Source organism: Balaenoptera physalus, assembly GCF_965194825.1.
Source record: "Balaenoptera physalus genome assembly, chromosome: 3".
Lineage (NCBI taxonomy): Eukaryota > Metazoa > Chordata > Mammalia > Artiodactyla > Balaenopteridae > Balaenoptera > Balaenoptera physalus.
The window spans coordinates 128,355,587-128,382,669 of record NC_138890.1 but is presented as its reverse complement, the minus strand read 5'-3'; the positions used below and the strand labels follow the sequence as shown (position 1 = coordinate 128,382,669).

General features: G+C 37.8%; 1 protein-coding gene across 6 annotated transcripts in view; it reads left to right on the top strand.

The window, feature by feature from the left end:
* Nucleotides 1-2,152: 2,152 nt before the first annotated feature.
* The window catches only part of IPO11 (importin 11), a 239,983-nt gene continuing 215,052 nt past the window's right edge, over nucleotides 2,153-27,083 (top strand). For 4 of the 6 annotated variants that reach the window (XR_014262244.1, XM_082457116.1, XM_082457118.1 and 1 more), the window contains exons 1-2: nucleotides 2,185-2,342; nucleotides 24,745-24,888. Coding sequence is in view for 5 of the 6 variants with exons in the window: in XM_082457116.1 (XP_082313242.1) it covers nucleotides 24,751-24,888 (138 nt within the window). In the remaining variant the exon portion in view is untranslated. Of the gene's footprint in view, nucleotides 2,343-24,744; nucleotides 24,889-27,083 lie in introns of all 6 variants that reach the window. The other 2 variants (XM_082457119.1, XM_082457115.1) reach the window with 1 other exon arrangement.

Sequence of the window (27,083 nt, the reverse complement as noted above, 5' to 3'; positions counted from 1 at the left end):
TCATATGAGCATCATCTTCTAATCTGTAAAATGAGGGAAAGAATAATCTCCATATAGGGTGGTGATGAGGATAATAAATTACATGAAATGTCTACAGTTCAATGTCAGGCACTTAAAAAACACTTAGAACAGTTACTGGCACATAGGGAATATTTAGAAGTTAGCAATCATAATATTACTGAGGCAAATAATTTGCATTGTTATTATGTTTATCTGTTTTTTGGAACCTACTTGAGACTGAGGGGTGAGGGAAGCTAATGTTTCTTTAACTTATCATTTGCTCCATCAATTTTCTGCTTTCTCTTTTCAGTTTTCAACCATTTTGGGGGGAAAGCACTGAATATATATTTATATTTTAAATATGTTCTGAACAGCCCAATGATCATTTAATTTAAATTAATTTAATATTTGTCTTTTTCTTCAAAGAACGTGAGAATATGAGAATATAGCAGCAAAATGCACTCATATGAGATTTATCCAGCTGTACATATTTGTTTTGTACATACTATATTACTAGATTTTACATTCATAGTAGCTGAAGCTAGGACCTCCAAGTGCATCTTAATTTGGTGCCCTGAAGTCGTAGGCAAAATTTATGTATGTGCATTTTTCTAAGTTACAGCTTTTCTTCAATATCTGAAGAACCCATTATTCCAAACAGAAAAGATCCTTCTAAACAAATTTTTTCATTTTTATTAAAATTAGGTAATTTTTTCCTGCTTTATTGCATATTCCTTACAGCCTTGTTACACAACGTGTGATCTATGGAGAGCAGCATTAACTGGAAACTCATTCGAAATGAAGACTCTCAGGCCCCACCTCAGACCAACTGAATCAGGATCTGTATTTTAACAAGACCCCCATGTGATTCTATGCACATTTAAAATTTGAGAAGTATTACCTTTCAGTAAAATCAGAAGATACAATCAAGCAAAATAAATTAAAAAATAAAACATGCCCATAATACCATCCAACTGGTGACAAACCCTGTTAACATTTTCGCATATACTTATTTCCAAAAATGGAACCATACTGAGCATATTGTTTTGTAACCCACTCTTTCCCTAATGCATTGTGAACATGTTAACATATCAACATAATTTAAAAATTTTTTTAAATTTGATTTTTATTTTATATTGGAGCATAGTTGATTTACAATGTTTTGTTAGTTTCAGGTGTACAGCAAAGTGATTCAATTATACATACACACATATCCATTCTTTTTCAGATTCTTTTTCAACATTATTTTTAATGGCCAATTTATATTATATATGCATGTGTCATGATTTAATCATTCATTTTGGTGGTCATTTAGGTAATTTTTATATTTTTACTTTCAAAAATAGCCCTTGTGTGATGAGCATCTTGTAATGCAAGGCTTATGGTTGCCTGGTTCAAACCTAACACTGCTAGTTACTACTTACTAGCTGTGTGAACTTAGGCAGGTTACTTGATCTTTCTAGTGCTTCAGCTTCTTCAACCTCACAGGGTTGTTTTAAGGATTTAAATACATGATTCATCTGAAGATCTTAGAACTGTATCTGGCACATTCTAAATGATTAATGAATGTTATCTATTATTTTTATTAATCTTTATGAACACTAAACTATTTCCGTACAACTATTTTTTTCTAAATGTAAAACTTAGGTCACTAAGCTAGTTAGCAGCAGAGGCAGAGAGAACTGGATTTACTCCCTTTTAATCTTTCCACTCTTGCTATCGTTCTGGACTAGAGCGCCGAGCAAGTTTAGGACCTTAAAAAAATAAATATTCGTGGGAGGGCTGACTGCTGAGAGTAGGATTATTTTAAATAATTCTTTACTGAGACAGATCCGTAAAACAATGCAGTTTGGCAACTGATATCTGGAATAAGAAAGGGAAAATGATTCTGATTTAAGCTTCAATCAACCCAGGAGACAGTTGATTTTCCCAGGAGTGGGGCAGAGCCGACCTATGGTTTCCATGGTTACAGGTCGCTCAGCGTCCGGTGGTGGGGGGGGGTGGGTGGGACCAGCTCTCTATACTGCGCAAGCGCACAGAGCTGCCTTAGACGCCCGGCGCCTTCAGTTTCGAAGGGAAAGCTCCTCCCTCTCCTTTCGTCGTTCTCCTATCGTCTTCTGTCTTTGCCTAGTCCACGCGCTCCGGGTGTCCGTGACGCAGTATTCGAGCGCCTGCGTCGTTTGGAGCCGCGACGCTGAACATGGCGCGTTCCTAGAAGCGGCTTTCGGCATCAGTAGGCGGCGGCGTGTGGACTGGAAGCGTGGGGCGCAGGACGAGCTGACGCCGCTTCGTGTTGGAGCGTGGAAGCGGGAGAGCCGGGCCATTCCGGACCGAACCAAACGGTGAGGCCCCGGCCTGAGAGCTACAGAGCGCGCGCGAGCGGGAGGAGTGGGCTGGGCAGCGGAGACCCGAGAGGTGAGGGAAGAACGTGTGGCTAGTGGGAGGCCAGGCATAGCAGTAGCGAGAGGAGGGCGGCCTGCAGGCTTGGCTCTCCGTTACCCCAAGGACCCCTGGGAGCTCTAGGCTGCCCCAGTCAGCCCGGGAGCGGGAAGCATGGTCGCGGAGGAATCAGGGCGCAGGGAGGCAGGGGCTGGGTGCCAAAATGGGGACGTAGGGTGCTTATTGTGGCTGTGTTGCGGGTTAGGGTGGTTCATTTGCCCTTGGGGGATAGGTGGTGCCACTTTTCAGAGAACGTGGTCATCTTTAGTATAAAACCACTGTATGTTGTTATTGCACCCACAATACTGCTACTAATAGTAATACTGTGAAAGCTTTAATTGACCATTAGACCCTTGCTTGCCTTTAACGAACAAGTGAAGGAAGTTGTACATGTTCATAGAGGACTTACTTGCTGAGGTATGGCCGACAGTGCTCGAGCCCAGCGACTTCTGCAGCTTTATAACTTGAGGGTATTTGTGATTCAGCAAAACTATTTTGAGGCCCATTGCATTTGTCTTTTTTTTTTTTTTTTTAATCCTTTTGTGACATGGTGGTGAATGAGGGAAGTCTTATTTTTTCAGAGTGACTTCGCTAGATAGATAGGACTGCTAAATTGCCTCCTGGTACCAGGGCTGCAGTTGATCTCCCCTCCGCACCCCATTTGAACGGGCTCGGTTGTAGTGCGCTAGTGCCCTTGCGATTTGGTTATTCTTCAGAAGGGAATAAGGAAGAGTAGTTTACAGCCAAAATATTTTTTATTTTTTCTTGGATAGGGAGTTCATTACTTCGTTTTCACGTTATTTCCAACTTCTCTATTCAGTACGGAGGTTTCAGGTTAAAGGCAGAGTGACTCTACAATATGAGACATCCATTTCATGACATTTTTTCTTAGGTCTTTTGTCACTGAAGAAGATTTCTGTGAAATTAAATTGAAAATCTCTCCCTGTTGGTTGTGATAGGATTGTGAAATTTACCTCCTGTAACCCCTAGCACAGGGAATAGTAAAAAGCAGTTTAATTATAGCAGTGATTTGTGGTGATATATTATAGCCCTAGGGCAGCTGGGCTGTCTCTGCCCTAGTTACACTTCCTAAAGCAGAAAAGAATTCTCAACACAAACAGATTTAGTTGTGATAATACAATTGGAGGTTCTAAACAAATAGGTGAAGATTATTTGGGAATTAACATAAAAATCTTTAGGTTTAAAAAAAAACAACAACTTTAGGTTTTGTGACACTGTGGAATGTGTTTGCATTCAGGATCAAACCAGAATGCAAAAGAATCTTTGTAGACATGTAGGCAGTTAAAGTATACTGAAGATTTTTCTAGAGATAAATACACGTGTTTTTCCAGAAATGTTCATATTTTGAGAAAGAAAATGTATTTAATTAGAAGGTTTTAACCTTTGTGTTGTATATATGTGTACGTGTGTGTGTTTGTATTTAATCTTGGGCTTCTCCTAATTTAGTGTTATTGATGGCAATTCCTTTCTTTTCCTGTGATTCCTTTCTTTTCCTGTCTGCACCAAATGGGGACTATCAGTTAATTTCAGAGTGTTTCACGGAATGGCAAGACATTTCGTGCAGGTGTGAGTCTAGAGTGTTTTTCCTTGGTTTTCTAAATATCAGGCTGATTACAGATAAGCCGATAATTATAAGCTTTGTACAACTTGAGCTGGATCAGTGTCCTACACCCTTGCAGCTCAAAATATGGTGTAGGCATCACCTGAAAGTTTGTTAGAAATGCACAATCTCAGGCTTAACCCCAGATCTACTGAATCAGAATCTGCATTTTAACAAGCTCTCCAGATGATATGAATGTACATTACAGCTTGAGACACACTACTTTGGTTGGTAAAAGTTGAAGACCAAGGTCATGCACAAACCTGCATAAACATTGTAGCACTTCTTACTTTGAATCTGAGGTGATCTTATGCTGATTATCAAGTCTGGTTTGTCTGGTTGAAGAAACTTAAGGCCCAGAATGGTAAGTGACTTGCACAAGGTCACATGTTATCTAGATTTTTAAACCAGGTTCTGATTCATTGCAATGCATTTCTTTTGCTAGTTACTGCTAGAGTTCACCGTATTGAAACTGAACTAAAGCATTCATGAATGACACTGGGTGTTCATTCAGTAACAAACATTTACTGACTAATGGAAAGGCAGCCTAATAGTCCTCTGTGTCTTTAGTAACTACTCTTGTTTCCCGTGGTGGTTATTAGCCCACCACCTCCTTCCTTCCTTACTCTTTCCTGGATAATGTTGCCTTCTGCTTCACAGAGGAAATGCAGTACATTGGTGGGAACTTCATTGCTTTTTTCCCTCTTTCACCTGCATACTTGTCTACCTCTGTCTGTTCATCTCTAATTGTGTTCCGAGTTTTTTCTCCTCAGGGACAATGTTTCCTTGGTGTATTAGTTTGCTGGGGCTGACATAACAAAAAGCAGAGACTGGGTGGCTTAAACAAGAGAAATTTATTTTCTCACAGTTTTGAAGGCTGGAAGTCCACAATTAAGGTTAGGGCAGAAATAGTTTCTTCTGAGGCCTCTCTCCTTGAGTTACAGATGCCCTCTTTCTGCCTCTTTACATGGTTGTACCTTTGTGCACTAGAACCTCTAGTGTCTCTTTTTCTCATTAAAACATCAGTCATATTGGATGAGAGTCCACTCTGATGGCCTCATTTTAACTTAATCACATCTTCAAAATTCTTATCTTCAGTACTGGGGATACTGAGGGTTAGGGCTTCCAACATATGAATTTTGGGGAATACAGTTTAGTCCATAACACTTGGTTATTCCTTTTACTTTCAACTGGTACTAATTTATCAGGATTTAAATGCACTTGTCTTAAATACAATCTTTTCACTCTAGATTCCTCTTCAATTTTATCTGTAATTATTTCCCTTAAGGTTCTTGAAAAAGTTGTCTATGTTCATTTTCTCCACCTTCTTCTTATTTATTTATTTATTTTTCAGTGTGTTGAAGTCTGCCAATCGACTGCAGTCACTGAATTTGATGGGGTGATGGTCACTATTGATCTCCTTATTCTGAACTCTAATGGCATCTTTTAAATCATTTGACATTTTGATTAGTCCTCCTTGAAATTCTCTTCTGTTTCTGTGACACTGTAGTCTCCTTATGTTCCTTCGATGTCTTGGTCAGTCTTTCCTTGGTATATTTTTCTCTCTTCTCTGGCCACTTTAAATATTCATTTCACTCTGGCATACTATCTTCTCTCTTCTGCCTCTGCCTACTCTCCTTGAAGGGTTTCATCCTTTATGAGTTCAACTTCTGTATCTACTTTGATGACTCCCAGATCTGTTTAGCACAGATCAACTCTGACACATTGTGGTTGTATTAAGATACCTTAAACTCATGTCAAAAAAATTACGTATCGGGCTTCCCTGGTGGTGCAGTGGTTGAGAATCTGCCTGCCAATGCAGGGGACATGGGTTTGAGCCCTGGTCTGGGAAGATCCCACATGCTGCGGAGCAACTAAGCCCGTGAGCCACAACTACTGAGCCTGCGCATCTGGAGCCTCTGCTCCGCAACAAGAGAGGCCGCGATAGTGAGAGGCCCGCGCACCGCGATGAAGAGTGGCCCCCACTTGCCACAACGAGAGAAAGCCCTTGCACAGAAGCGAAGACCCAACACAGCCAAAAATTAAAAAAAAAAAAAAATGTACTTAAAAAAGTGTTTCAGGATGACTACTTTCCTGCAAACTTTAAAAAAAAAAAAAAATTACATATCTCACCCTTTCTGAAGTTGCTTCTCTTCTTCCTGTGATTCTTGCATGCAGCTCATCACTCACTCAGAGACACCAGAATCTTAACTCTTCCCTGTTATTACCCTTATGTGCTAACCTTCCCGCACTTAACTGTATTACTATTTACCAAATCTTGTTTTACCTCTTTCATCTACTTTTTCTCTGTGGCTACTACCTTGGTTCAGATTATCATTATTATCTGGACTTCTATGTAAACCTTCTAAATAATTTCCATACTTCTGAGAATGCGTGCCATCCCTCTGTACCTTTCCTTTTTCTGTAGGCAGATGGTGCTGTTATTCTGCAATCTTTCTCTGCAGACTTTCAGATAAAAATCCAAACTACCAAGCCTTGGAAATAGGGATGTTAATGATTTGGCCTTGCTTGTTTTTGCTTTCACCTTCTCTTATTTCCTGCCTCACATTGTTTTGTCATGCTGAATTGTTTACAGTTCTTCAGAAGTGTTAGGATATTTTTTAAAATTGAGACACTTTTATGTTGTGTGTCTTCTGCCTAGAATGTACCCATCACCTGTTTGACAAATACCCATAATGTGCTCATCAGGATAACTTCTGCTCAGCACAAATGCTGCCTTCCTCCCCTCTGGGAAGTCTTCCCCAGCCTTCCTAGGGTGAGTTAGGTCATCTTCTGACCTTCTTCCATAAGCGCTTATCATAGCGCTTGTACTGTATTGTAATTGTCTTTTTTCCTCTCTAGACTTTAATGCAAAGACTCCCTTATTTATTTCTCAGAGTAGTGCCTGGCCATGAGAAGCTGCTTCATTGCTGAATACTGTGAATGCAAATTCAATTGCCAGGGAGTTGGAAAAAATGTGGAATGTTACATACTCTGGAGGTTATATAACCACTCAGGTTATATACTGTGAGTGGGCTTGAAAAGTCAGAGACTTGGGTTCATTTTTGTGACTTTACACAGCTATAAGCGGAGATTGGGATGTAGTCATTGAATTCATTTATTTAACAAATATTTTTTCATGTGCCAGGTACTAATTCTAGATTCTGGTGATATTCCTTTGAACAAATTTCCTGGTGTCTGGATTTTACATTCTAATTGGGATTCTGAACAATAAACACATGTCAGACAGTTAAAAATGTTATGCAGAAAAATGGAAGATTAGAAAATAGAAGGAAGGATATCCAGACTAGAGAGATTCTGGATTGAAAGGTAAGCTATTTTAGATTGGGCAGTCAGGGAAGACTTATTTGATTAGTTGACAATTTGAGCAGAAACTGGATTGAAGCTAAAGAGCCAGACATGCAGATATCTAGAGGCAAGAGATTTGCAGCCAGAGGGAACACATTCTGCAAGGGGAGCATAAGATATATTTTATGTATCTGTTCCACTAACTATGGACAGCATATTGTCTCTAGCTCTCTCTTATTGTAGACAACTCCAAGACAAACACCCTTATCCTTGTCTCTTCCTTGTATGCCTATGCAGGAGTTTCTTTAGTTATAGTACCAAGTGTGGAACTGCTGGGTCATAGGATATTACCTGATCATAGGATGTACCTACACATACGAACACAATTTCATTCATGATGACAAGATTGCTCTCCAAAGTGGTTTTACTAATGTATACTCCTAGCAGCAGTGCATAAAGGTTTCTATTTACATACATTCTTGCCAGCACTGAATATTTTCAGAATTTGTAATTCTTGCCAATCTGATGATTATAAAGTAATACCTCTTAAAAAAAAAATTCCTGATAAAGCTTGTTAACTTTGTGTATGGTATTTTCATTGACTTTTAATTTTGGTTTTCAATTTTGCTATAGTAAAATTTATCAGGAATATAAGCTCTAGTCTTTTGATACTGTATTTTGGTTGTCAGGTCTAAAGATTTTTTAAATTTTGGTTTTCAGTTTTGCTGTAACAAAATTTATCAGGAAGATAAGCTCTAGTCTTGATATTGTATTTTGGTTCTCAGGTCTAAAGATTTTTTAAAAACAGTTAATTTCATTGGTATTTGACAACACTGTGATCAAAAGGAAAAATGTGGTAGTCAATAGAGAGTGTTGGGTTGGGATAGGAGACTTGAATTCTAGGTTTCCAGAAATGTCACCAATTTGCCTGTGACTGTACAGGAGTCACAATTTTTCTCTTTAACTTTTTTAGGACACAGTTTCTTGGTCAGTAAAACAAAATGCTTAAATTAGATATACTTACTGTTTAGAGAACTGATATGGATGGCTCTAAGGTGCTAGAAAATTATTTTAATGACTCAGAACATAATTTTAATGATAAAATGTAGAACAGTTTCTAATTTTGAGGGTGTTACTGGGCATACAGCCTATAACATGTTTTAATGAGTGAATTTTTATAAATTCAAGTGAGTCCTTAGGCTGAACTCTCACAACAAGAATGAGATTCTTCTAAGACGAGTTGTATGATATCCTGGATCAGTAATTGGAAACTACCAATTGAAGATATGTATATTTGGAGAGGACTGATGATCCCTTAACAGTTAGCAAAAAGTTTTGACTAAAATTTGGTCAGTTATGGTCTATTAAATTTAGGCTGTGCTATTACTGCCATTCGAAGAGCAGTATCTTCCCAAAATCAAGCTTACAACTTTTCCTTCCTATTTCTTTGACATCAGAGAAGGAACTTTAAAACCAATGAGCATAATTACTGTTCTTTAATAGTTTTTATACAGTTGTATATTTTTTTCTTTCACCTAAAGAGATGTCAAAGAAGGTGGTGGTGACACTAGTTGGGGCCTCACTGCTGGCACTACCTTGGTGGGTGTCACTATTGTTTAGGATTAGCTCCTTAACTATGAGGAGGTGTTCAGTCATGGGGGACTCTCATGTATACCAAGCTGGCAAGAGACTCATGGAAGTTTATCAATGCCATTTTACTAAAAACTCCCAGTACGACATGAATACTTGGGTTTATTGGACAGGACTTCTTTCACAGCTGTCTTCTGGCACTGTATACTGTCTTCTTACATACTGTATAATTTACTTCTCTGTCTCCATCCACTAGAATATACTCTCCATGAGAGCAGGGATTTTTTGTCTTTTTAGTTCATTGATGTATCTTAAGTGCCTAGAATAATGTCTGGCATTGTAGGTGTTCAGTAAATATTTGAATGAATGAATGAATGTGGAAAAGTCTAATGACAGGCCAAGAAGTATCAGAAACCTGATTGAGAGAACAGGATTAGAACAGAGGATGTTAGATATTCCCAGTGAAAAGCATTGTTAAATTTTATTGGCTCAATGTGCCTCATTTCAGTAGGCGAAGATACTGAACGAATTGTTCATTCATTTATTCCTTCCTTCATTTTTTTTTAGCTCTTCAGCGTACTGTTTACTTTTGTAGTATCTTTTATAGATATTTCTCTCTTTACTGTGATATAATTTCTGTACTTCCAGAAATATTGTTGTTTCTTTGACCTCTTTTTCATCATTTCTAAAAGCCTGCTTTCCGCTTTTAGAAATTACAATCACATTATTGCTTTGTTGTTCATCAAACATTTACTGAGCATTTGCTATAGCCCTGACACTGTATTAGGTGCTCGCACATATAGATGAATAAGACACAATATTTGCCTTTAAGCAGCTCGTGATTTTGTTGGTGGGACTCAAAAGGAAATAGATGTAATAACAGAAGTATGTTCTATGTAGAAGAGTGGTGTGGAGGAAGGAGCGCTTTACTATCTAGTGCATTTAAAGATTTCCAGAGCGGCTGATGTCAGCAGCTTTAGTATTCTCTGTATCATGGTCCATTAGCTGCCACTTTAAAAAACATACACAAAAATAGACGGAATTGTATCATGAACCCTTATCTACTCACCACCCAGGTTTAACAGCTGTCAGCCCATGGTCAATTTTATTTCATCTTACCTCCACCTACTTCCGCTCTAACTACATTGGTCGTGCTGTCTAGAAGCTTGGTCATTTTCAGGTTTAACTTTTTTTTTGGCAAACTGCTTTAAGATTTCTGTTTCTCAAAGTTTGAACTCTTCCGCTGGTCTTCACAGAAATTCATTTCTTTCTTGTCTTTGACACATTGTCTTTCTCTAGTTTGCTTTTGACTCCAGGCAGTTGAACAGTTTTGTAATATTTCATATCCATAATTCCTCAAGAATGTTTTCTGCCTCTTATTATTCTTTTCGTAGACTTGGGCTATAGATCATGATTTGACTTGCAGGAATTTAACTATCTTTGAAAAAATGACATCTTCCTCACATCTCTCTGTAGGATATGTTCCAGTGATTCCTGGTAAATACTATATTGCTTATACATTTCACCAAAAGGGCTACTCGCCATTCAGGTTTTTATTTGCCCAGTACCTGTTCTTCCAGGAGGAAATTTGGAGCTTTCAAGTTCTTATGCCACTGTCTCAATGGCTTGTATCTGGCTTTTCTTCTTCTTTCCGAATATTTGTCCTTCTGTCAAATGTGGACTACTGCATGTTTTTCTCCTTAGGTGATTTCATCCCGCTCCTCATATCACTCTGCCTGTTCCTGTTCTACAATTTCTCAGTCTCCTTTATGCTACAGTATTGCTTATGAATATTAAATTTTCTTAAGTTCTGTCATATTTATTTTGTGTAAAGCTCAAACACATTTATGTCTTCATCTCACATTTTCTTTTGCTAGAGAAGAGAGTTTTTTTTTTTTAAATGAATTTATTTATTTATTTTTGGCTGCATTGGGTCTTCGTTGCTGCGCACGGCCTTTCTCTACTTGTGGCGAGTGGTGGCTACTCTTCGTTGTGGTGCACGGGCTTCTCATTGCAGTGGCTTCTCTTGTTGCAGAGCACGGGCTCTAGGCTTGCGGGATTCAGTAGTTGTGGCACGCGGGCTCAGTAGTTGTGGCTTGCGGGCCCTAGAGCACAGACTCAGTAGTTGTGGTGCATGGGCTTAGTTGCTTCGCGGCATGTGGGATCTTCCTGGACCAGGGCTCGAACCTGTGTCCCCTGCATTGACAGGCAGATTCTTAACCACTGCACCACCAGGGAAGTCCCGAAGAGAGTATTTTTAATCTTCCTTTTGTTTTGTTTTGTTTTGTTTTTTTTTTTGGCTGCACTGCACAGCTTGTGGGATCTTAGTTCCCCGACCAGGAATTGAACCTGGGCCCTTGGCAGTGAAAGCACAGAGTTCTAACCACTGGACTGCCAGGGAATTCCCGAGAAGAGAGTATTTTTAATGATGCAGTATTTAAGTACAGAAGTAGAGAAAGTGCTGTAAGGTTGTTGTCATGTTTTGCCTCAGTGTGAAGTTTTCATTTTCATGTTTTCAATACCATCTTGTATTTACATTATTCTTTAGGCTCCCATTCATTTCTTTCCCTCAGGAGTGCTTTTCTCAGCATTCTTTGCCCTAACTTCCTGAACCCTGAAAACACTTGCTGTAAGGTTGTCCTGCCACTTTGCAGATGGTTGTCCTGACCAAGTGGTCACTGAGAATTCCAGTGTCCTTCTCTTCCCCTGTTGATGGGAAGAGGATGCTTAGAACATACTCTTTGGGATGTGCTACTTACTTCTTACCATCAGGTGGCACTGCAGATTAATCAGTTTATTTCTACATCTTTAGAAATAGTAGATCTAGTAGGATGTTATCTTGTAAAGGAACAACTTGATGTGGAAACGTTCATGGAAAATACTTCGAAGTGAAATTAAAGATAAACACGATATTGCTAACAAATACAAATTTATTTTCCTTTTATATGATGGAAGTGTACGGTATATATGTATGTGAAGCTTAAAGGAAAGTAAATAATAAATCAGAATTTTTTTTCTTAGTTTCGTTTTTCTCAGACTGTTAAATGTTTTAAACTTTTGTTTTTATGAACGTCACATAGTAAGAATTTTTAGAGATGAGTATTTGTAGGTAAAACTGCTGTTGGAATATAAGACTCAGAGTCCCCTGCATGAGGAAGATGTCTTTTGGTAAACATTGCCATCACAAATCCAGGTAATATGGCAGAACTGTTGCTTATCAACTCTTGCTACTGAAAACCAAGTCCTGAATGTTTATGATAAGAGTGCAGTTATTGACTACATTATCTACTTAAATGTGTATATATAATATATTGCCATGATTTCTTGGTATGTGCTTGACAAGAGAAGTACATGATGATTTGAAACTCTTGAGGAGTTTGAATAAGTTTTAGGATTACAGAAGAGAAATCAAGCAAATATTCCCATGGAAATTTAGAGTAGGTGTAAAGTGAAAATTCTTGGCCTTTTAAAAAAAATGTTTTTTCATCGTAAAGGTAAAATGTGTAGACTATTAGAATCCGCATAACTCCTAGGACTACCTTAGCACAACACCTTATAATCTTATGTTTCCTGCTTGTCTTTTATTCTTAGGCATTTTTATATTTGTATAGCTTTATTACGTATATTTTATGTGGTATTTTTTATTTGACATTATAGATATTCCTCTAGTTACAAAATAGACTAAGAGTATTTTTAAAATCCTGATTGGTTTAGGAGTTAACCTTGAGTTTCTACCACCAAGCAGGAGTTTGTAGCTCCTTTGAAACTCTTGAGTAGGTAGAATATTTTAAGAGTAGAGAAGAGAAAGCAAGGGAATATCTTCTCTCCTCCTTGTTCTATGTTTTAGTGTGTATCTTTTATTATCTTTTATTCCAGAATATATCAGTCTTTGACAGTCTGCATGATGTCTCATAGGGAATGCTTCCATAGCCCTGGTGGTTCTTTAACTTGAAGGTATTTGGAGATATATGGAAACATCTTGAGTCAAAACAATCCCTAGGAAGTGTTATTTACATATACTATGCAGGGATGCTAAACAACCTATAATGCATGCACAGAGAAGAATTTTCCTGCCAAACAGTCTCTGTTGAGAAACCGAAATGAATCCAAATGGTACAGTGTGAATTTGAATAGGACTAGCATCTTTGGAACCTTCTGGCTTATGTCAGAAGTCTTACATCCTTTCATCTTGCTTTAGTTTCTTAAACAAGTGCTCTTCCTTGCTCTGAATTAACATCACTTGTTGTTGTTACTCTAGCCACATTTTTCATTTCTTCAGCTTTTCCTGGTCTCTTGCTAACTTTGGCATTTACATAGAGCACTTAAAAGAAAATAACAGCTTTATTAAGATATAATTCACAGACCATACAATTCACCCACTGCAAATGTACAATTCAGTGAGTTTTAGTATATTCACAGAGTTGTGTGATCATCACTACAATCGATTTTAGAACATTTCATCACCTCAAACTGAAGTCATTCCACATTGTTCCCCAATCCCTTTTTATGGCTTGATAGATCATTTCTTTGTAGCATTGAATAATAGTCTATTGTCTGGATATACCACAGTTTGTTTATCCATTCGCCTACTGGAGGACATCTTGGTTACTTCCAAGTTTTGGCAGTTATGAATAAAGCTGCTATAAATATGTATGTGCAGGTTTTTGTGTGGACATAAAGTTTTCAACTCCTTTGAGTAAATACCATCGAATGTGATGGCTGGATTTTATAGTAAGAGTGTGTTTAGTTTTGTAAGAAACCACCAAACAGTCTTCCAAAAGTGGCTGTACCATTTTGTACTTCCACCAGCAATGTCTGAGAGTTCCTGTTGCTGCACATTCTTGCTAGCATTTGGCCATTCTAAAAGGTGTGTGGGGCTTCCCTGGTGGCACAGTGGTTAAGAATCCACCGCTAATGCAGGGGACATGGGTTCGAGCCCTGATCCAGGAAGATGCCACATGCCGCAGAGCAGCTAAGCCCGTGCGCCACAGCTACTGAGCCTGCGCTCTAGGGCCTGCGAGCCACAGCTACTGAAGCCCACATGCCTAGAGCCTGTGCTCCACAACAAGAGAAGCCACCGCAACGAGAAGCCCTAGCACTGCAACAAAGAGTAGCCTCCACTCGCCGTAACTAGAGAAAGCCTGCGCCCAGCAACAAAGACCCAACTCAGCCATAAATAAATAAATAAATAAATTTAAAAAAGTGTGTAGTGGTATCTCATTGTCATTTTAATTTGTATTTCCCTGATGGCATATAATGGGGAGCATCCTCTCATATGCTTATTTTGACATCTGTATATCTTCTTTGGTAAGGTGTCTGTTAAGGTCTCTGACCGATATTTTAATCGGGTTGTTTTCTTGTTGAGTTTTAAGAGTTCTTTTTATATTTTGGATAACAGTTCATTATCAGATGTGTCTTTTGTACATATTTTCTCTCAGTCTGTGGCTTGTCTTCTCATTCTCTTGACATTGTCTTTTGCAGAGCAGAAGTTTTAAATTTTAGTGAAGTCCAGCTTATCAATTATTTCTTTCATGGATTGTGTCTTTGGTGTTGAATCTAAAAAGAAATCACTATACCCAAGGTCATTTAGGTGTTCTCCTATGTTATTTTCTAAGAGTCTTTTAGTTTTATGTTTTAAATTTTGGTTTATGATCCATTTTGAGTTAATTTTTGTGAAGGGTGTAAAGTCTGTGTTTAGATTCATTTTGTTTTGCATGGATGTTCATTTGTTCCTGCACCATTTGTTGAAGAGCCTATCTTTCCTCTATTGTACTGCCTTTGCTCCTTTGTCAAAGATCAGTTGGCTATATTTATGGGCGTCTATTTTTGGGCTTTCAAATCTGTTCCATTGATCTATTTGTCTACCCTTTCACCAGTATCACTCTCCTGATTCATGTAGCTTTATAGTAAGTCTTGAAGTGGGTAGTGTCGGCCCTCCCAGTTTGTTCTTCAATATTGTATTGGCTAATCCATGTCTTTTGTTTCTACATGTAAACATTAGAATCAGATTGTTCATATCTGTAAGATAACTTGTTGGGATTTTGATTGGAATTGCATTGAATCCACAGATCAGGTTGAGAAGGAGTGACATCTTGACAATGTTGAGTCTTTCTATCTATGTGCATGGAATATCTATTCAATATTTATTTAGTTCCTTTATTTTGTTCATTGGTATTTTGTGGTTTTCCTCATATAGATCTTGTACATATTTTGTTAGATTTATACATAAGTATTTCATTTTTAGGGGTGGTAATGTAAATGATACTGTGTTTTTAATTTTCATTTCCACTTGTTCATTGATGGTATATAGGAAAGCATTTGACTTTTGTCTATTAACCTTGTATCCCACAACTTTGCTATAAATCACCTGTTAGTTCCAGGAAGTTTTTGGTTGATTCTTTCACATTTCTACATAGATGATCATGTCACTTCTGAACAGAGACAGAGTTATGTCTTCCTTCCTGATATGTATACCGTTTATTTTCTTTTCTTACCTTATTGCATGACCAAGGACTTCTAGTTCCATGTGGAAAAGGAGTGTTGAGAGGGGACATCCTTGCTTTGTACCTGGTCTTAGTGGGAAGGCTTTGAGTTTCTCACCATTAAGTATGGTGTTATGTGTAGGTTTTCTGTAGATTGTCTTTATCAGGTTGAGAAACCTCTCCTCATCTTTTGCCTTTTAATCGATTGTTTATCTTTTTATTGTTGGATTGTAAACATTCTTTGTATATTTTGCTTATAAACCCCTTATCAGGTATATGATTTGCAAATATTTTCTCCTATCCTGTGAATTGTCTTTATTTTCTCGATGGTATTGTTTGGTAAAGTTTTAAATTTTGATGAATTTAACTGATCTTACTTTAGTTGCATGTGCTTTGTTATCATATTTGAGAATGCTTTACCTAGCCCAAGGTCATGAAGGTATACTCCTAGATCTTCTTCTAAGAGTTTTATAGAGTTACCTCTTTATGCTTAGCTTTATGATCCATTTGGAATTAATTTCTGTCTATGGTGTAAGGAAGAGGTCCAGCTGTTCTTTTGCATGTGGATATCCAGTGGTTCCAGCACTATTTGTTGAAAAGACTGTTCTTTCTCCATTGAATTGTCTTGGTACCGTTGTCGAAAATCACTTGACTTTAGATGTAAGGGTCTGTTTCTGGACTTCAAAATCTGTTTTATTGATGTGTATATCTGTCCTTTTGCCAGTACCAACACTGTCTTGATTACTGTAACTTTGTAGTAAGCTTTGAAATCTGGAAGTGTGAGTGAATTTCCCACATTTCTGTTACTGATTGCAATCTGAGGACATATTTGTATGATTTCAACCCTTTTAAATTTGTCAAGACTTGTTTTGTGGCCTAGCATATGGTCTGTCCTGGAGAATGTTTCATGTGCACTTGAGATGAATGGTTGCTTTCATTCTACTGTTGAGTGGAACGTCTGTTAAGTCCAGTTTGTGTACAATGTTGTTCAAGACATATTTCCTTTTTTCTTTTTTTTTGGCCATGCCGTGTGTCTTGTGGAATCTTAGTTTCCTGACCAGGGATTGAACTGGGGCCCTCAGCAGTGAAAGTGTGGAGTCCTAACCACTGGACTGCAAGTGAATTCCCAAGACATATTTCCTCATTGATCTTCTTTCTAGATGTTCTCTGCATTTTTGAAAGTGGAGTATTGAAATCTCCAACTGTTATTGTTCCTGGCTGAGCAAGCTGGGGTGGGCATGATTGAGGTCCACTGTTCTTGGTCTGATATGCCTAGAGCTTCTGCCCCATGACTGGTGCCTGGGTGGAAGAAGAGTACCCCAGACCTTTTGGCTGTGCTTGTCTGGAATAGAGCTTCAGTATGTAGCTCAGTTAGCTGAGAAGTGCTAGCTGTCTGCTTTTCTTGGGGAGAAACTGTAGCCCTAGATTAAGAGCGGGAGTGAAAGGGAGCCCCATGTTCTTGGTTCATTCTGCCTGGAGTATAGCTTCTGTCACACTGGGGCAGGAGTAAGCTTGTGGCTCAAATGCCACAGATTGTTGCTATTTTTACCAAGATTTAGTAGTATTTCTTGCATAAATGTTTCTCCATTTGCTGTATGTCCTTAAATATGCTTTCCAGAGACTGTAAATGGTTGCTTTTTATAACTTTTATCAGTTACAGTTGTTTAACTGAGGAGAGGATCTGTGGAGCTCTTCATGCCACCATCCCAGAAGTATTCTCTCTCCTTTCTTTTAAACTCGAAATTGGATCTAGAGTCTTGATTAGATTGTGGCTGATCAGTTTTGGTAGTTCAGAGATGAGGTGGTGTACTTCTTTTTGCATCATCACATCAGGAGGCACTTTAGCTCAAGTTGTGCAGCTATTGGTGATACTGAAGTTGCTTTCTTGGTTGAGCCAGAGACTGACAGATCCCTTCATTTTAAAGGTTTGTTTATTTCTTCATTGCATTTAGCAAGTAATCTGTGGGGCAATACACTGGGAATATTCTGTTCCCCAACACCTCTTCTTTCACTTAATGGTTTTAGCATCCATATTGATCTATGCCTGAATAAATTATTTCACTGAGGGGACTATTTTGATTTTGAAATTCTTTTTTCTTCAATTTTTCTTGTAATCTTACACCTTCTTTTCTTCAGTTTACTTACTGCTTTAACTTTTAAAAGTGGGGTGTGGTTATTGTTTGTGTGGAATGTCCTAAAACTAAGGACAAACACAGATAATGTAGTAGTCTAAAGAAAATTGTCATGACTGAAGTTAAAGTCGATGCAGGCCTGAGAAGTCTGTTTATTGGTGGCAGGCAGGGTTACTGAGTTTTCCCTATTTGTTTCTTTTAATGAAAATTGGTAAGTTTCCAACTACAGGCGCATCTGTATTATCTTTGGACTTTGGATTTTTCCACAGTTGGCAAAGTATCTTATAGAATCAAGCCTAGAAAGTCCAGTTACAAGGTATGAGTATTTTTAGGCTCTTGGTCATATATTCCTAGATTATTTAGACTTTAATAGAATCAAAGACTACAATAAAGTTCAGTAATTAATAAATTGAACTGACTGACTTGTGAAATAGTGAGAAGGGTGAAAATGCCTGCCCTTTTAATTTTCACCTTCTTCTTTCGTTTTATTGTTCTTAGAGGAAAAAAAGAGTATGCATTTAGATTTTGAATAATGCTCTTCTGTAGTATAGTTGAGAGCTAATAATGCTCACAAGCAGTGTTTCCTCTTGCTTATGATTTTGAAACTATACAAATTAATGAAAATCAAAGCAATCTCAGTGTATACACTATTAATTAGAAGACCTAGGCAAATTTAATCTTGCTGTTTGCTTGGTTGTCTCTTGATAATTTATAGGAGCACAGAAAGGGAAAGGATACATTGTTTTAACATAGGTATGGGATTTCTCTCACTACACATAGACCTCAACAGAGGAGATGTAACAGCACTTCCACTGTGAGAGGCTAGCTTCCATGGCCTTCAGGCCTACATGGTGATGATCGCCATGAAGATCCTGTCAAGTTCTTTGAGAAATACCTCTGGCCATTCCCACCAGTTAGTCTGTGTCTGTCTCTCCCTCTCCTCCTACCTTCTACCCTGTCCCTTCTTTTCTCATTCCTTACCCCCTTCTCCTTTTCTTCTTCCCTCTCTTTCTCTGTCAGTCTCAGGTCTCTGGCTTTTTTGGAGACTAGTTGTATGTCTGCTTCACTACTATGTGCAAATAACAGTAGCAGCCCTGTTATATTTCTGCATGCTAATTCCAAGAGAAAGATATTGAAGGTTAGTTTCCAGGTGTACTACCCTCCAAACTGACTACTGCTAGTCAGTAATCATCTATCTTTTATCCCAAATGAAGTTTATTTCCACACTGTTACATTTGAATGACTCAGTACATTTCTCCCCCTGTTCTTTGTTGCCATTGTTGTCCTCTCAAGAAAACTCCACAATTGAGTACTGTATGAATATTTAATACATAGAAAATGTAGTCCTTTCAGATTTCTGATGGATTCAGGAATCTTTTTCTCCAGGAACCTATTATGGGAGAGCATGGTGTGTTTCTAAGTATTAGGGAGTAAGGTGGTGTGGTGAGACCATTTCATGTTTTAGTAGGAAGAGCTGGGATTCTAAACACCTTGTTATTAGGGCTCACTCTGCCATGTACTAGTTTTCTACAATGATCCTGGACAATTCTCTTGATAGCTGTTAAGTTCTTCCTCTATAAAACAGTGATATTATTAGTACATGTGCCAGATTTGCTTTTTATAGGTTTATTATGGGATCTTTAAAAAATTTAATAGGCTTTAGTAATGTGGTATGTTTAATAATCCATTATGGGTTTGGATTGTTATTTTTGATGATGCACTTAATCTGCAATTTAGGAACTGATTGCTGCCTGAAGCTTCCCTTCAGGAAGTTGATTAGTACTTGGAAATATTTCCAATATAAGTTATGAATGATGATTTGTTTCTCAGACCAAAAAGCCTTTTTACCCATTAGATAAACCACTCATAATGTTGTTTCTGTGGGGGAAATATACTCTGATTCCAACTGATATTCTAGAAACTTATTTTTCATAGTTTTTTTTTTAAAATACTTAGCAGCATCGGTATTTATTTATTTATTTATTTGGCCATGCCGTGCGGCATGCAGGATCTTAGTTCCCCGACCAGGCATCGAACCCGTGCCCCCTGCATTGGGAGCTCGGAGTCTTAACCACTGGACCGCCAGGGAGGTCCTGTAGTTTGTTTTAATAAGAATAATTCTCTGCCTCCCACCTCATTATTCCCCATATTTTGGGGAGAGAAAATGACCCTTTCTAATTCTTATTTCAACAACTACTGCAGTGCTTGGCATAGAATTGGTTCTCCAAAAATATATAAGCTGAGCTTTCCTTCCCAGACTGGATGAGCTTTTTGGGAGCAAGGATCAAAGCAAGAGGAGGAGAGGACAGGGCATATACTGCTGGGGAAGACCTGGATGGAGCAGGGTGCTGGAGGGAGGTAGGGATGGGGAACTCTAGCATTTCCATTAGAACAGGTGAATGGCGAGAGTAAGTGGGATATAAAGTTAAGAGTACATAGACTTAAAATTTTTAAAAATATTTATTTATTTAGGCTGTGCTGGGTCTTAGTTGTGGCATGCAGGATCTTCCTTGTGTCATGTTTAGTTGCAGCATGTGGGCTTCTTAGTTGCGGCATACATGTGGGATCTAGTTCCCCGACCAGGGATTGAAGTTGGGCCCCCTGCATTGGGAGCATGGAGTCTTACCCAGTGGACCACCAGGGAAGTCCCAGAGATAAGAGTACATAGACTTAAGGATTGCTTTGTTGCGAAGGTCCAGAGAAGTGTGAAGGTGTGTGTGTATGTGAGTGCTCTGCACAATCTTTGTTCTAGGTAAAAATTGCTCTGGGGGTTGGCAGTAGTCAGTGATTTTATTCTTCAAGTAGTAGCCCAAAACAGAGACATGGCTTTTTTCTTTCTTTTTGCAGGTTGAGTTTGGGATAAGGATGAGTTCTGGTATAGCCTTTCTCTATTATTATATTCGTATGTTCTTCCCATCTTCCAGTGGCTTTTTTTGTGCATGTATCACAGTCCAGACACTTTATTTTCCCCTACAAGGTCGTCCGTCACATGATCTGTTCCTTCCTACATCTCCAACCTCATCTTGTACTACTTTCCCCTTTTCTCATTAAGTGCCAATTATACTGGCTTTCTTAAGTTTGTTTATAATATTAAGGCCTTGTTTTCAGTTGTTTTCCCAATCCAGAACTCTGCTTTCAGATCTTTGCTTGTGGATCTCTCTTGTCACTCTCATGTCTCTTGTAAATGTCACTAGAGAAACCTCTGAACACCCAATCTGAAGTAACACATTCAGTTAGAGTCAATTTTTAACATTATTTTCTTCATATCACTACCTCTTTTCTTTCTTTTTTTTAAAAACAGATCTGTTTTCTTCCACTAGAATGTAAACTGCATGCAGTCGGACACCATTTTTGTTCACTGCTATGTTCTCAGCACCTAGAACAGTGCCTGGTATGCAGCAGGCTTTCAGCAGTTTTATTGAATAAATCAGTTAATAATCCTGTGTGGTTCAGTGTGAAGTCCTTTATTGTTCGAAATTGATCACTTTTGTTAATTCAGCAAATATTTATTAGGCATATGTCATATATCTTGTTGGGCCCTGGGACTACAGAGATGCCTTAAATGTCTGTTCTGTTACTCAAGGAAGGCAGTATTAGATATTGATTAAGAATAGTGGCTTTGGGGATTTCCCTGGTGGTCCAGCAGTTAAGACTCTACGCTCCCAGTGCAGGGGGCCTGGGTTTGATCCCTGGTCAGGGAACTAGATCCCGCATGCCGCAATTAAGAGCCTGCACGCTGCAACTAAAAGATCCCGCATGCCGCAATGAAGATCCCACGTGCTGCAACTAAGACCTGGCGCAGCCAAGTAAACAAACAAACAATTGAGTCCCCATCCTGGCCTCTTGTCTAAGGCCAGCATTTAAAAAAAAGAAAAAAAAAAAAGAATAGTGGCTTTGGTATTCAAGTCCAGGGACTGCTACTTAGTAGATTGTGATCTTGGCAAGGTAAGGTCTCTGATCCTTTAGTTTTCTACCTAAAAATTGGGGATAAGAGTATCTACCACATAGAATAAATATTAGGAATAAATAAATGAATAAAGCACTTAGTACAATGGTTGGCATGTAATATATGCTCAGATATTGGCTTTTTTTTTAAATTTTTTTTTTTTTTTTCAAAGCTGGTTGCTGTTACATTGCTTGGGAGAGAATCAGTGAATTCCTGCTCTTTATACCTTAGACAGTTCCCTTGTGAGAACTGCAAATCAGTGCTGGGTCAACCTTTTTTTAAAAAAAAAAAATATATATATATACTTTTTAAAAATAAATTAATTTAATTTATTTATTTTTGGCTGCGTTGGTTCTTTGTTGCTGTGCACAGGCTTTCTCTAGTTGCGGTGAGCGGGGGCCACTCTTCGTTGTGGTGCGCGGGCTTATCATTGCAGTGGCTTCTCTTGTTGCGGAGCACAGGCTCTAGGCTTGCGGGCTTCTGTAGTTGTGGCACATGGGCTCAGTAGTTGTGGCTCACGGGCTCTAGAGCGCAGTCTCAGTAGTTGGGGCGCACAGGCTTAGTTGCTCCGCAGCATGTGGGATCTTCCCGGACCAGGGCTTGAACCCAAGTCCCATGCATTGGCAGGCGGATTCTTAACCACTGCGCCACCAGGGAAGCCCTAGCTTTTTCTTTTTTTTAAATTAATTAATTAATTAATATTTAATTTTGGCTGCGTTGGGTCTTCGTTGCTGTGCTCGGGCTTTCTCTAGTTATGGCGACTGGGGGCTACTCTTCATTGCGGTGCGTGGGCTTCTCATTGCAGTGGCTTCTCTTGTTGCGGAACATGGGCTCTAGGTGTGCAGGCTTCAGTAGGTGTGGCTCGTGGGCTCAGTAGTTGTGGTGCACGGGCTTAGTTGCTCCGAGGCATGTTGGGATCTTTCTGGACCAGGGATCGAACCCATGTCCCCTGCATTAGCAGGTGGATTCTTAACCACTGTGCTACCAGGGAAGTCTTGGGTCTACCTTTTTTAGTAAGAATGTATAATTGAAACTACTGTACATCTTGTCATCCACTGCATTAGCAGTAGAGCTGGACTTTCAGATGTACCTTAGTTTTAGATGTTCTAAAGTTGTGCTTCTCAAACTCTGGCAATTATTAAGGTTTACCTAGAGAACTTATTAAAGCACAGCTTTTTGCCCCACTGCCTCCTGCCTTCAGCCCCTGTTTTCATTTGCTAGGTTTGGAGAGAGGGTTGGGAATTTGCATTTCTGTGAGGTGATGCTGGTGTTGCCAGTCCTTGGGCCACACTTTCAGTGGGGTTGTGCGAATATGGTAGCCACTGGCCACATGTGGCTATTGAGTACTTGAAATGTAGTTAGTTTGAAATAAGATGTGCCTTAAGTATAAAATATACACAGGAGTTTGAAGATTTAGTATAAAAAATGTAAAATATCTCATTGTTAATCAGTATTTTCAAAATATTGATTGCATGTTGAAAGGATAACATTTTGGAAATATTGAGTTAAATATAATATAATAAAGCTAATTTCACATGTTTCTATTTCTTAATGTGGCTACTCGAAAAGGTAAAAATTACATACATGGCTTGCTTTTGCGGCTTGCATTATTATATTTCAACTAGTCAGAAAAACATACTGCCTATCTCTTTAAAGTATCTTCTTAGGGCCTCCATGAAGTGAATCTCTCTTATATAGCCTGTTTTTGAAATCACACATTACCAACAAACCCTCTAAATTGAGTAAAAATCCATTCACTTATTACCAAGTGGTAATGAAACATGGAAACTTACATTGTTCAAGAAACTCCTATAATGGAAAAGAATCTGAAAAAGTATCTATGTATCTATCTATCTAATAACTGAATCACTTTGCTGGGTACTTAAAGCTAACACAACATTGTAAATTAACTATACTTCAATAAAAAAAAATTTACCAAGAAAGTAAACAAAACAAAACACCCCAAAAACTCCTAATTAGTGAGGGAGACAATATATATTTACAAGGTACCACCCTAGTCAGTTCTAAAATACAGACAACAGACTACTAATTTAAAATCTTAGTTCAGCTCCATTGCTAATTGGTAATATTTTGTCTGATTCCAGTTATTATGCCCTAGCGCTGCTTTACTCACATAGACTTCAAAATGATTAATTTCCTTAAAAGTTGTAATATTTGGGTAAAATTTCTTGTTGAATCAACATTTGGAATCTTCCCTTTTCATGAGTCATTGCAATTTAATTACAATTCTTAACAAAGGAGGTAATTTGCTTTGGCTATATTCCTTATGGGTTAATGACTTTTAGACTTTTACTGTCTGGAACATTCTTCAGTTTTAGGTAACTACTGTCATAAAGCTAATTCCCAGTCACCTCTGTACTGGGAACTATTTTTTATCAACTCTTAGTTTTCAGTTTTAATCTTGCATACTTTGTATATGTGTATTGTGAACTATACATACTTTTCTGAGTAAACAATTGTACACAGTTTTGGGGATGATTAGAAACAGAATCCTGGAGAATTCAATAAATGGCTTATGTATTTTTAGAATGGCTTCAGATTCTTGGTATAGGATTAGATGATTCAACCCTTAAGATCCTTTCTAACTTAGGGTTTTATTTTGTTTGTTGGTTCAGTTCTTTTTTTCCCTTCCACAATATTTCTTGGGTATGCATTTGTCTTTTATATTAAAAAAAAGAATTTTCAGACACGTTTTATTGGTGGCACCTAAGATGATAATGTGAGGTACTTAGCACTCTGTCAAAGCATTCCTTTTTCAGTTCTCTTCCTCCTGGTCTTGTTAGGAATAAAGTGGTTAATACTTTTATAGCTTTTATAATGCTTATCTTTAAAAAAACAAACAAACAAACAAAGAAGGCATTATGATTAGAGTCTTGGGCAGGCAGTGGTATTTAACCAGAATTTAGTAACTTCGGTTTTTGTTTGTCATTTTTTCCCCCCCTATTTACTACCTTCTATATATGGGACAATAAAAGGCAGTTTCCTTTAGAAATAAATTGATTTAAGCAAAGGCGATTTGAATTATGGGAGTTTTAAGTTAGAGTATGGGTGGTACATAAAAGAGAGAGAAATCCAGCAGATACATGCAGAGTAGATATGAAGTACAGGAGTAATTCAGAACATTGAAGCCCCTTTTCTCCCTTTTATTAGTGTTAATTTTTTAAGTATAATGTACATTCAAGTATGTTAACTTATCATTGCCAGGTTTCCATGGATCTCAATAGTGCCAGTACTGTCGTTCTTCAGGTCTTAACACAGGCCACCAGTCAGGATACTGCTGTGTTAAAACCAGCTGAGGAGCAGTTGAAACAGTGGGAGACGCAGCCGGGTTTCTATTCAGTGTTGCTGGTAAGTTGTTCTAAAAGAGTTTACTATAAATTTTAATAAAATGAGACACTATTATTTTTAATTGTTCTAAAAACTTACTTGTATTGGTGGTTTACTTTAGTGAAACTGATCCAAATGTTTGCCTGCCATTGCTCCTGCCACATATTAATTCAGAGCATGGCTCTTTGAGGATGTTTAAAAAATGTTTATTGATGATTGAATAAATAACCCAGCAGGGTACTGGTAGAATCTGCTCAGTAGACAACACTGTGCTGATAATCTATTTTAGTGTGTTAATGCGGACCTGAAGACTTTAGGTAGTACACTTTGATGTTTTGTCTTCATCCTTATCCGTGCCCCAGTTAATTTACGTTGTCAGAGTTCTTCAGGTCTCCCCACCGCTGTATCCGTCAGGTCTACCTTGCTCAGTGTGTTTCACTTTAAAACGCCATTTTCTTTACCCCCGTCTAAAAATTTTATTTTCTTAACATATCTGATCTTTTCCTGGGTGTTATGGGAAATAGTATGATAATTAACAATATGTGCTTTAACTAAATCTTTCTGGGAGTTAAAAGCTTTTGGTTAATTAATGAAAATCGTTTTCTCAATGCCAGAATGAAAAGACGTCTTTTTGTATTGAAGGCCTTTATTCTTTTCTTCTTCGGAAAATTTGAGAACTCTGATTAGTGTGTGAGATTTAGTTTCTGGCCATGGCAGGGAGGTTACCAATTGGATCAAAAACCAATTCAGTATGTGTGACTGGGTCAAAAATTCAGAGCAGAACTGTTTACTATATCTTGTAAAATAGAAAATTATGACATTACATAATATTTTGACTTCATGACTAAAAAGTTTTGAGTTGTTACATTTAAGAAGTTACTAGTCATGCCTGGAAGGGAAATTAAATATCTGGAGTCATACTTGATATTCTGAATATATAATATGAAAGTTGGCTCTTTGACACAGTAACACAAAGATAAAAAACATTAATTTCTAAAGATACTAAAGAAAGTATCTTATTCTTGTAGATAATCCCAGCATTATGTTTGTAAATTTGGGGCATAGTATAAATCTTTAGAAAATCTCTGAGTATATGCTTATTTAAATCAATGTACTCTGTATTTAGCCTTGTGTTTTTTCAGGCCAAAATATAAAACACTTTTTCTTATTTTGGTTACTGCTTGACCTTGGAAAAACCAATAGGCTTGCTTGATACCTTTTGTGTAATGTATGAATTATTAATATTAAGTGCCTAGACCTTTTTGTTTTTATTTTTACTAGGTATACTTTTCTTCTTAGAGGGATAGTAAAATTTCTTTTAGATAGAATAGATGATAATAGATTTAAAAACTGCTGAGTTTATTTCTTCTTTTTTCCTGTACTCACTGTCTTGCCACATTTGCTCTATTTGAGCCTTAGCCGTCCAGTTTAGTCTGGAGATTCCTACATTTGTATACGTGATCTCAGGCGTGTGTTCCAATCCTGTTATTCAGTATATAATATATATTTACTTGGATTGACACCTGCAGCTTGACTTTTCTTGGTTCCTAAGTGTAGCTGAGTTCGGCTGAGATCCGCCAACTTCCGCAGTATTCCCACATTACTTTCATTCATTCACTCATTTGCTCAATTGATATTTATGAAGTTTCTGCTTTGCTGGGCTGTATGCTAGACTCCACTCATAAGACACAACTCAATCTAGTGTGGAAGGTAGGCATGTAAAGTGTTAAAGTCGAATGCAATTAATTAATTAGTTATGCAATTAATGTGGTGAGAGAATCTATTCTTTCTTTTGCAAAGGAGACCCAAAAGAGGGACTCTGACTCAGTTGTCAGGGGTCTTAAGGAATAAGTGAGCATTACACAACTATCTTTGTAACTTTTTTTTTCGTTGCACATGATTTTTTAAAAATAGGTTTATAGTATACATACCTATTTTTAATACTTAACATCAATTTTTTTTATAGTAATGGACATACTTCCACATCATTGTTTTTGGCTTTGAGGTTTTCCCACACAAGGTTGTGTTTAAGAGGTCAACTCCAGGGATTTGAGTTGTTTTTGGTGTGAGGTGTAGTACAGTTTTAGTTAGTTAACATATTCGTACAATCCTATTTGTCCTATGTACCCGCTATTATAGAAACATTTTTTAGAAAGCAGTAAAACATTTTAATTCTCACTGTTTGTGATGTTTTAAATTACAGTGTTAGTATTAGG